Below are 11,977 nucleotides of genomic sequence, written 5' to 3' on the forward strand. Positions count from 1 at the left end.
TTTGTTTTGCCGGATCTTTGCTGCCTTTTTAGTTTCTGCACCCGTCCCAATCCTGTTTTGCCGTGTGAATTTGAAGTTACATCGTTATTTCATGCTCTTTAGGATTTGCATGTCCATGTTATAGTATAGGAAAGGATTTTCATGCTGCTTAAGACACTTGCGGTTGGCATGGCAATTGAGAGCTGCCTTGAGAATAATACTATGCTATATTTGGATGCATGTAAATTTGGATTTAAATTTAAGGCAAATTCATTATTTAGATAATTAAAAATATGTGGATTTGAATCAATGTGGATTTGGACAATTCAAAATGCTACCTCAATCCTTTTGAGATTTTAATTTTTTTTTAAACTCCTATTATTTCAAATTTCAATAGAACCTTCTCTCTTCCTTCATGTTCATTCATCGACTTCATTATCTTCTTGACTTCGACATTGTTACCTTCAGTTGACATCCCTTGAGATTGGACTACTAGCGTCAATTAGAATCGGAATGCTGGCATCAATCGAGACCTACATGCTGTTGTTAATCAGGACCGGACTACCAACATCGGTTGGGACCTGACGACCAATGCTAACAAGGACTAGACCATAGGCACTAGTCAGGATTAGATGGTTGACTTTAACTAGGATTGCACGGACAACCACAATTGAGATCAAACCACTGTCTTTGATAGGGATTAGATCACCGCCATTGATCAAGACCAAATGTCTAGCCATGATCAGGGCTGGATGTCGTTATCAACCGGGGCTGAACTAGATCAGTGACATCGTTTGAGTTGCCTTGAAATTTAAATATATAATTTGAAATTTAAAATTTTATTTGAAATTAAAACAAAGATTTAAATATTGTAATTTGAAATTTTTTATATCATCCAAACAAAAGATTTAGAATTTATGAATATCAAATGTAAGATTTCACATCTAAATTTTTAATCCATATTCATCTATCCAAACGCAACCCTAGTGTAAATAATGCCTAGGTTATTGAATTTTAAAGGATTATGAATGGGAGTGGGCATGGTATTAATAGTGAGATTAAGTTTTAAAATGATGTTTGTCATGGTGGGTTTTAGCATTCCCATGTAAGTAGTACTAAGCAATCTTAAACATTGGTGTCTGATTTATAGCAAACATGTGAAAGCCTCAATGCCTCATTTGGTACATTGGAATGATTTTGAGTAGAACAGGAATGAGAATGGTAATAGGAATTGAAATGAGAATAGCAATGATTTTTTAAAACAATGGAATGGTAGTATAACTTATATTTAACACATGTAATTATAATGACAAAAAACTAGACTACTCTTGCCAACAAAAAAATTAGGGGGGAAAAAAACTAAAACTAAACTACCATCTGGGTAGTTGAATAATTATGCTGGCAAACTATCTATCAACTTTCAAAAATCATTGTGACAATTTTCAGAATCCAAGCCTTCACCAACAATCTTGCAAATCATATCAAACTTTCACCAACACTCAAGAATTCAATATCAGAGAAACAAAAAGAAAAACAAAGCTTTGGCAAGTGGGGTGTAGTTATCAACAACCCGATCCATGAGCTACCAGTTAAATACTTTGACCAAAGACAAGAGAGGGAGCATCACGGAAATGGATAAAGACAAGCTTCCATAGGATAAACCAAGCACAAAATTTGGATGATGTAACAGCAGCCCCATGGTAGATCTAATTTATTTCAGAATTGCAGGAAGAACAAAACCCAGATAAAACAATTGAATCAAAAGCATTCTCAGTTAGAAAAAAACCAAACCTTGGTAGCATTGTTCATTTATCATCAACAATCTCAAACCAGATGCAACGGCAGCAAGCAAGAAGATTCGACGTCAAGCAAACGAGTAGATGTGAAGGCAAGGAGGCGAGCAAATTCGACAGCAATTGAGCAACCAAGCACATGTGAGGAGGTTTGTTAATGAATGGGTACGATGGTGAGGAGGCAAGCAGTTCGCCATTGATGTATTCAGGCCATCGATTTGCATTTGTTGAGGCGAGTCATTCACACCATCAATAAAGAAGGTGGTGAAGAAGTTCAGATCGCGATGAAAAGAAGAGAGGAGAAGGACATTTGGTGTCAATATAAATTTTAAACTGGGAAATTTTGTATTGAAAAAAATCCATCCCCTGGGAATGGACTCATCCCCATGGTCTATTAATGAAATGGAAATTATCTCAAATGAGGTAATAGGTCACTCCATTGGAATGGACTTTTTCATGCACCAAACAAAATGATGAGCCATTTCTACTCCCATTCCCATTCCATTGCCCCTCATTTCATTGTACCAAACATGACCTAAGAGTAAAATGAGATTATTAGTGGTGTGTGTAGCGACATTAGATAATAATCAAAATGACATTATCTTTGTCATCCTATTATTCAGGAAGACACTTTGTCTTGGATAATTATCCAACATAAGCATGTAAATGTCAGTATTACATATTTGTTATTTGAGGACAAATACAACTGCATCAACTTACACATGGCTGGCAAATACATCAAAATTTAAGTTGTCTGCAGCAGTAGAGATTAACAACATTCCTCTCCTATTTTTTATTATAAAGCATATCTAATTGCTTCACCGAACAAATGAGAGCTGAAGAGATGGTTAAATTATTAATTTTGTTTGAAAATAAAATAAGCTTTCAATTTTTTTCTTATTAAATGAAAAATTTTCAGATTTATTTCAAATTCTCTCTCATAATTAATAATTTTAATAAGGGTAATATTAAAAAGTATGATTAATAATTTATCAAGTGTTTTATATTAAGAATCAAAGAATTCATTACATTCTATGTGTATTGTTTGCGTGACATTCCACCAAGATGGTGAAATTTCACCTTTTGAAGGCAGTAGAATTTTTTTGTTTTTTTGTTTTTCTTATAGTAAAACCATATGGTATCACACTAGTGTAATCTTTCTAACATGATTTTAACATATGATATCACACTAGTGGGCTGATTTAAAGGGGAGTAATTTTTCTAACATGATCTCGTCTATTCATAATCCAAACATTAATCTTATCTAAGAGATACTAAGGGCCCGTTTGTTTTAACTTATTTAATAAAAAAATTACTTATTTTTTTAAAATATTTATTTTGTGAGTTTTTATACTGTTTGTTTAAAATTTTGAAAATAATTAGAGTTTGAAAATTTTTTTGATTATTTTAAAAAACTATTTTGAGTAACTTTCAAAATAATTTAAGGTGGTAGATGAAATAAAGTGTTTTAAAAAGGTGGGATATGTGAAGATATCATAAAATTTTAAAATAATATAATAATAAATTATTTTATAAAATAAAATTTAAGAAAGGTATTATAAAATTTAAAATAACTAATTAATAATTAATTTTTTATCATTACAACTAAATATAAGACAATACCTGCTTTTTATAAAATCTTTATAAAATAAATATTTTTTTATAAAATTTTTAAACTACCTAAAAATTACTTATTTTTTAGTATTCAACAAATGGGCCATAAAATTTCTTCCACTTAATTATTATTAATGCAGTTGAATTATTATACAACCATGAATTACCGTTTTTTCCTGCTCAAAATTACATTTTTAGTCTGTTGAACGTGAAAAAAGGTTGTGATACTATGGAGTTCTACAAGAGAATAATTTATATTTATATGATGCATAAAAGTAATATAAAAATAATTAATATATAATATCCTTCTAAAATTTTAATTTGATCTCTTCATTTTTAGAATAATTATTTGTTTTTTCCTGAAATGTCATTTTAATCGTTTGCTTCGCAATTCATATAAAATAAATTTTAATAATGTATCATTAAATATGTTATTTAGTTGTTTAATAGCATTAAATTAAATTCTGAATTAACATTGTTCTGGCCCAAAGAAAATTAACATATTGCTGAGCTTGATATTCATATTTTGACAGATCGCAGGAGAACCTTTAAAATCGGATCATTTTCACATTTAAGAGACGAATGAGTATTTTTATTTATTATTCAATGAAAAAAGAAATGTACAGTTTTTGGTACAGTGTAGAATTAAATGTCTTCGAAAACGTGTCAGAGTGGGCATTTGGTCTAGTGGTATGATTCTCGCTTTGGGTGCGAGAGGTCCCGAGTTCGATTCTCGGAATGCCCCCTCCATTCTTTAATTTTTTCTTCTAAATGTGCTTTTAATTTTTTCATTCTAATTAAGTTATAAAATGCTAATGCAGGAAATCAACAGTCGTCGAAGGCAGAACTTATTCTAATCGTCAGCTAATTAATATTAATAATTATAGTTAAAACAAAAAAGGAAGTATCCAATAAAAGTCGTGAGTACAGCATAGGAGCATTCATATATACATGTGATGTGTTATAGTTTTTTTTTTTTTTTTTAATAATGAATTTGTGGTAGAATTTCGTACGAAACTAGTGACGGAAGCATCAATTTTCCCTCCAAAAAAGAGGCACCGGGTGTGGCAGGTAACCCACGTTTTGGCTCCGAAGTCCACGCGCCCTCTCGCCTCGCCACGATCATTCTGTGCCTTCTGCGCTGTCCTGGATTACCCTAACTCCTCTGTCATCTCAGATTCTTGATTATGTGCTTTTGAGATCATTCACTTGAACAAGGTTCACTTCTTTGTTAGGGTTACTGCTGTCACATGCGTGCATTTATCCGCCAATAAATCTGAATGGGTTCTTGTGGCAGTGGTGATACTGATAGTATAACCACGTCAATCGACATGGATGAAGTTGTAGATGTTAATTTTGATGATACTGTGCCTCTTGACAGTCAATTATCGCCGTCTTCGTTCTCCGGTGAGTGTTTTCCAATTTCCAGTCTTCAGTCTTTCACTTTATCTATAATCTTCCATTCTATGGTTGGGGTTCTATTGAAGTTGTGTTCTTTTCCTGATGAAATGGTTCCTTTACTTAAGACGTAGTGGTATTGGTTGTTTTTTATCACGGTTTTGAGGCCTTCTAATGATTTGATTGTTTCATGTCAAGCTCCTCAGTGTCTGTCTGTTCCAATGTGTCTCATTTTTGCTGTAATGCCGTGTCACGACTCACTGATTAATGATTGAGAGAAGTTTGTAGTTTTGTCAAATTCGACTAATTTCTTAACGGGTTTGTTTAACTATTGAAATGTTAGGTGGAAAAGATGATATTGGGATGGATAACGATTGGCAGTATCTTGAAAACATAGTTCCTTTGGATGATGACGCTCCAGTTGATTATGATGCATTTGAAACCCAGCCTGTAAATCTTGCTGGTGAGACTCAAGTCTTGAGTATTGCTGGTGAAACACAAGTTTTGGATGATATTCATGGTGGGGAGGATAATAACGCCCAGTTATTGGATATGATTGATCAAGAAGTTGCCATTGACAGTCATACTGACAGAACAGATGGAATTGACATTTTGGAGAATGTGAATGAACCCTATTCTGATCATTGTCAATGCATAGTTGGGGCGCAATCAGCAGATCCCAGGCAGATTTCATGTGAACCTCTTAGTAGACCTGGTGAGAAGAAACTATTGGAGAAGACTGATTCTGTAATCAATCAACAGATCAGTTCAGGTGATTCCTTCATTAGCTGTTTGGCTGCATGTAATTTGAGCCTAAAATAGTGTTTATGTTAAATCCTGAGACGAATTCTACTTTTTTTGTTATGGATTTTAGTTTGGGGGTTCAATCCTATGAATGTAGTGGTGCACCAATAGCATTTTGCAAAAAGGAAAGGAGGAAGAGAAGTGGTCATATTTTCTTATTCATTTTTATCAAGTTACAACTGACTTGATGATTGTGTTATCTCTATTCTTCATTTGTTTCTTACTGTTTTCATGGGAGAGTATTATCCCTGTTGATCATTTTCTAATGGTTTTTATGCTTGACTGATGTGTGGTTATCTTCATTTTCCCTAGAGGATGAAGCAAAAATTGAGGTTGGAATAATTTCATAAACTAGTCCATAATTCTTCAAAACAATCACACAAATATACTTATTTTTTCTTCTCCGCACTCTTTCTATTTGTTTTTTGTAAAATTTTATTCCATGGTTCTTAGGTTCAATGCCTCCACGGTTTACTTCTGTCCGTGTTGAATCTTTGCGTGAAGCTGCTCGCATTATGAATTTGAAACAAAGCAAGGATGGGACCAATGCTGTCATGGGTATGAGTCAATCCCAGAAATCACTTTCTGCAAAGAATAATGAGGAACCTTTCCTTGGATACACAGAGAAAACCAGGGAATATGATCATGGGGAACACAGAGGTGAAGCAAATGGAGTATTTCATAAAGATAAGTCCAAAATTGCCAGCTCAGTAGTGAGAAAGCTATTCAATGATGATTTGTCTGCTGAAAAGGAAGTATGTCCGTATAATGACAATGATGTCAATGGAGAAGAAAGCTTGACTAAGCTGTCTATTTATGATGATGAGTTGGCTGGACTAAGCTATGTTAACTCTCAAGAACCTGGAGAGTTAACACAGGCAGCTGCTCTTGATGTTGTTGATAAGTTACTTAAAGAAAATGATGTTCTGGAGTTTGATCAAGAATCTAACTTCATTAAGAATGTTCAGGAAAGCTCAAAAAATCTTCCCAGTTTAAAAGGGCAACAAAGTTTGGCCAAGAGAGTCAATGGTAGTGGCACTACTGGAAAAACTGGGGTTTATGACTGGGATGACAGCCGTGAGGATGATGGTGGGGGAGATATATTTCTTAGGAGAAAGGATGAGTTTTTGGAGGGTGCAATGCCAAGGCGAAAATCCTTGCCAGCAATCAAGAAAATTGAAGTTAGCAGACCAGATGGCAACGATGATGAGGGACAAAGTACCTGTAGTAAAAGAATGAGGGAAGTACGATCTGATTCAAGACTGATATTGCATAATCTTAAAGTGAGGGATGACACTGTCAAAGATGCAGTTAAAGAATCAAAAAGAATCTTATTGGTGACCTGGATGAACTGTTTAACATCAATTACTCAGGAGCACAGTTGGAGCCTAATGCTACAGCAGCAGATGCACAGGAAGTGTTAGAGGTAGGTTTAGATACTCAAATGGCTGCTGAAGCAATGGAAGCCTTAGGTAATTGTGAGGGCAGTGATAATCATGTTACTGATAAAGCCACAGGAAGTAATCTAGCAGATCAACCCAATAACACTTTTCCAAGTACAATGAGGGCAATTGCTTCAAAGAAATGTTCAGAAAAAAATGTTGGGATTCAGAAATGTGTTAAATCAGATTTATTAAAAGCACATAATGAAGAAGCCAGAAAGCAATGCAAAAGGAACAATTTGATGAAAAGATCAAAGAGAAGTACGTTAAATGTGGAAGGCAACCTAATCTCTGGTGCTAGTGAAAATCGTAGTAAATTTCCTTCTCAGCTTGTTGGGCAAAGAAAGTCAGCAACGGCTTCAAAAAGACACAAGGGTAATGAATTACATGATTGCACTGGCAGTAAGGAAGAAAACGGAGGAAGCTTGGTCAGCAAAAGGCATTTTCAGAGTCAAGCTTGTCATTTTTCACCGGTCGCTCGTAGAACTAGACGATCCTTGATTGCAAATCAACTGAAGCCTGATAGACCATCAAGAAGTCATATAGAAGAGGATGGAAGGATTGACTCCCTTGAGGGAAAAAATAGTAGTGCTGGCTTCCAGGCATCTAAGACATTAGATCCCAAGTTTAAACCAAGTTGTTCTGATCACTCTGAAGACAATGAAAATACGAGTTTGAGTGCTGTTAATAACGACACTAAAAGAGATACCTTGGACCATCCAAGGAGAAGATCTCTTAGGAAGTTGTCTAATCATGACAAAGGATTGGAGAGATTGGTTGGTTCATCTAATTTGTCTGTGCAGTCTGAAGATGTTGGGCTGTCAGCTGCAAGGAAGAGAAAAATGAGGGCAGATGATTCACCAAGAGGGAGTTTTAAGTCATCTGACTTGACATCTACAACACCAGATAAATGTAGAACTCCAGTAAATGATGCATCACCTGTTTGTATGGGTGATAATTATTACAAACAGTCATGCAATAGGGAACTCCGTAGAGAACTCTGCAGCTTAAGTGCTACGGGACTTGAATTTACACCATCTAAAGATTCAAGGAAGAGGAGGGATATCACCAATGTCCGAATTCTGTACAGTCAACACTTGAATGAAGATATAATTAAGCATCAAAAGAAGGTAATGTCAGATTTTTCTTAAAATCTCATGAGCAGATGTTGACAAGCCAAAATCTGATTTTATTTATATCTTGATTGTTGACCCTTTTACAGATTTTAGCACGACTTGGAGTCTCTGTGGTAACTTCCATTCTAGATGCAACTCATTTCATTGCTGATAAATTTGTGCGTACAAGGAATATGCTAGAAGCTATTGCTTCTGGCAAACCAGTGGTTACCCATTTATGGATTGAGAGCTGTGGACAAACTAATTGTTTAATTGATGAGAAAAATTACATATTGAGGGATGCCAAAAAGGAAAAGGAGTTTGGCTTCTGTATGCCAGCATCATTGGCACATGCAACCCGACATCCACTTTTAGCGGTATATATATACTTGTGTTTTGTGTGAACCCAAACTCATTCATTTTCTATCTGGCTTATGATCAAGAATGATTCTGTGTATAGGGTCGCAAAGTTTTGATCACCCCCAATACTAAACCTAGTAAAGAGATTGTTTCATATTTAGTCAAGGCAGTTCATGGCCAGGTATGCAACCCTCTTCTGTACATTTCCTCGTATATGCTCTCGTATGATGGATATCTCAAAATGGAAAAGTTTTTTCAATCAATCTCGAGTGGATTAATGATTTTTGATCCTGAAATTGGGGGCTCCCCCAACAAAAAAAAGGGAGGTTAAAGGTCATTTTTGCCCCTCAATTTTGTTGGAAGTCACTAAGTACCTTAAACTCAACTATGGGTTAATTCTAGCCGTCAACGTTAAATATTCTTTTTCTCGTCACCCTGTCGCTAACTTATTGTCCATTCACCATTAGTGGGCCTCACATTACATTTTTTAAATATTTTCTTATTATAAAATATTTGAGTTCATGGTGCTCACTGACGTTTCGAGATAAGAAATCCAAATAGGTTGTACAACAAAACTTCCTCATCTGGGATCCCTAGGGAAGAGAATCAAGTTGGCCCTTGCGAATAGCTTAATGCACTATCTCCCTTTAACCCTTTGAGCATAATGTAGCAAAGGGAAAGAAAATCCATGGATCTACCCCATCGTCTCCACATCTTAGGGACTATGAGATCACCCCAAGGACCCCTTTTTCCCATTAGCAAGAAGTTGTTTCACTTGCATATCATAAGGAATTCGAACAACTACTTCAAATACAGTATTAGGAAGTACTGCTTGTGGAACCTTGGTATCCACCGCCTTATTAGCTAAATGGCAATTGGCACATATAATATAGCCAAGTAAAATATTATAGGTTCTTCCTCCTAGCCAAATCTGCAACCTTCATTAGCAGATTCATTTTTTGTGGCTTCCTTGATTAACCTAATATTTTATAATAAAAAAAATTAAAAACAATGCATTGCGGGGCCTACTAACAGTAAATAAAATGGCAAGTTAACAGTGGGGTGATGAGGGAGGGAATTTTTAATGTTAAGAGACAGAATTGACCCATAATTGAGTTTAAGGTGTCCAGTCACTTTTCAAATAAAGTTGAGAGGTAAAAATGACCTTTAATCCTAAAAAGGAAATGAAAGGGAGAATTCTTTGAATTTTTTCAGCCCCAAAATGTATTTTATGTGCATGTGGTGGAAATAAGTTATTTTCTCATGTTACCTCCATTTGGCGTAATTCATCCCAGCATATATTTTTTATAATTGATTCTGAAAAGCTGATTACTAGTAAACATGCCCTCAGGCTGTAGAGAGAATTGGCAGATCTTCGTTGCAACATGATAAGATTCAGGATGATCTACTGATCCTTTCATGTGAAGATGATTATGCCTTATGCGTGCCTTTTCTTGAAAAAGGTTTGGATTTTCTCTCACCCATCTTTAAGTTTTATCACGTTCACATTACTAAAGGACACCATGTTTATAACCTGCAGGGACAGCTATATACAGTTCAGAGCTATTATTAAATGGCATAGTTACTCAGAAGCTGGAGTATGAAAGGTTAGATTTTCTTTCTCTCTTCTCTCACTAATGATATCTTCATTACCTTGAATAGACAATAGACTTCTGGTCTTCATTTTTTTTTTTTTGCCATACTTGTCTCTTCAAAGTAAATTATTCTTCTGTGATCTCATGTAATTATATCCCTAGATAATGGCTTTAATTGACCCGTTTTCTTCATGGTCTTATTAGAAGACTTCATGACAAACACAAATAGTGTACCTGAGTTTTCAGTTTTTGCAATGGCATTGAAATAGGGTAGCGTACTAGAAGATATGGTTGGTGGGGTTATAGTGATGAGCATTTTTGTGTGTTGCAGGCATCGTCTTTTTGCAGACAATGTGAAGAAAACCCGGTCCACCATATGGTTAAAAGATGGTGGAACATTCCGAGCTGTGAATAAATGTAAATAACCCTGTCTGGTTCCAATTTTTCTGAGTTTTCCTTGTGATCTTTTTGTAGTTTTTAGGTCTTTTGTATTATATCTTTCATAACGGATAGATGTGCCTGCAATTTTTGTTCTACACGCGTGTTTTACTTTTAGTTGTGTAGAAGATGCATCTCCCTTTCGGCCACTTTTGTTCCTGTTGTTTGGTCTACGTCGTTGCGATAAAGTTGAGATGATTTTGATATTACATTCACATTGAACTTGATTTCGCAGACGAGATGTGCACTTTAATCATATCAGCGTAATCTAGTTTGTAGTTCGGCCACGCATGTTTGAACATTTGTCTGCTTTTCATTTTAGTCATTCAAATTTAATGTGAGATCCTATTTATTTTTTATTTGTATCATGATTATTTGATAAGTTAACGGCTAAAAGTCTGTTATTATTTTAAATATAAATTTGATAAGAAAAATCTAAAAATAATAAAATTTGAATAATCTAAATCAACCTAATTTTTATTAAATGGCATAGTTGATATTATAAAAGGTTCTCTCTGGTGGGTGTCTCCCTCTCTCCCACGGCCTAATTTTTCAAAATAGCAATTCAGCTTTTAAATGTAGGCTTAGAAGTATTTGAAATTTTGAACTCTTTTTTTTTTTATATTTTTCACTTGTAAATGTTTAAAATCATGACAATCTTTCCTTGTTATTAAGTTGTTAATTGACTAGAAAACTTTAAAAAAGTAAAAAATTATTGAAATAATTAAAAGAATTATAGAAAAAGACCCAAAAATTTAAAAAAAATACAAAAGTATAAAATTTATAATTTTAAATTTTTTTAATTAATTAATGGTTAAAGTTAGTTGTAGAGGAGATTGGTACAATTTTAAATATTTAGAATTAAAATGTATAAAAAAATGAGTTTATAATTACAAATGCTCCTAGCCAAAGATTAAGGGACAAATTGATTTCAACTTTTTTATTTTATTAAATACTTAGAAGATTCTTTCGTGAAGTTACTAATTATTTGTCATAGTACGTGGGAGTATGCAGCGATCTCAATCAAGAGGAGCATTTTCACACCATCACATCAAATAACAAATGTAAAATGTTCTCACAAGACGTTTACTAATTGCTAACCGAAAAGTTTGAAACTGAAAATGCTTTGACCCTTTCGGAAATCGGAATCAAGGATAAGATAAACCCACTCGTTTTGGTCGGTTTTGTATGATTGGACCCAAACCAAGACAATGAGTGGTCCAACTTCATCCTCACTTCCACTGTATATTTAATATTAACCATAATTTTTAATTCTAATTGCTATGTAGAATCATCACTCACTTTTCACGGGGGGAAAAAAAACAATCATCATACACTAACGGTGGAAATCTCAGAATAAAATATTTTAGTCTATCTTGGATATTAAATAAGGGAAGCATTATTTTCTTCTTGAAGTTTGTTTAATGTATTTTCCAACT

General features: G+C 34.3%; 2 protein-coding genes and 1 non-coding gene across 3 annotated transcripts; all 3 read left to right on the plus strand.

The window, feature by feature from the left end:
- Positions 1-4,059: 4,059 nt before the first annotated feature.
- TRNAP-UGG (transfer RNA proline (anticodon UGG)) lies at positions 4,060-4,131 on the plus strand. The gene has a single exon. It is a non-coding gene; the product is annotated as a tRNA-Pro (tRNA).
- Positions 4,132-4,404: 273 nt separating this feature from the next.
- On the plus strand, positions 4,405-7,012 carry LOC129292497 (uncharacterized). Its single transcript, XM_054930048.1, has 3 exons — positions 4,405-4,793; positions 5,128-5,556; positions 6,042-7,012. Exons 1-3 carry the CDS (start codon positions 4,667-4,669, stop codon positions 7,010-7,012), a joined length of 1,527 nt encoding a protein of 508 aa, XP_054786023.1. The 5' UTR covers positions 4,405-4,666.
- On the plus strand, positions 6,925-10,794 carry LOC129292496 (uncharacterized). Its single transcript, XM_054930046.1, has 6 exons — positions 6,925-8,160; positions 8,253-8,522; positions 8,606-8,686; positions 9,857-9,968; positions 10,046-10,112; positions 10,432-10,794. The coding sequence occupies exons 1-6, from the start codon at positions 7,033-7,035 to the stop codon at positions 10,523-10,525; spliced, it is 1,752 nt and encodes a 583-aa protein (XP_054786021.1). The 5' UTR covers positions 6,925-7,032; the 3' UTR covers positions 10,526-10,794.
- Positions 10,795-11,977: the final 1,183 nt, after the last annotated feature.

This window comes from Prosopis cineraria, unplaced genomic scaffold (genome assembly GCF_029017545.1).
Source record: "Prosopis cineraria cultivar Desert tree isolate PC_DT_omini unplaced genomic scaffold, ASM2901754v1 PC14, whole genome shotgun sequence".
Taxonomy (NCBI): Eukaryota; Viridiplantae; Streptophyta; class Magnoliopsida; order Fabales; family Fabaceae; genus Prosopis; species Prosopis cineraria.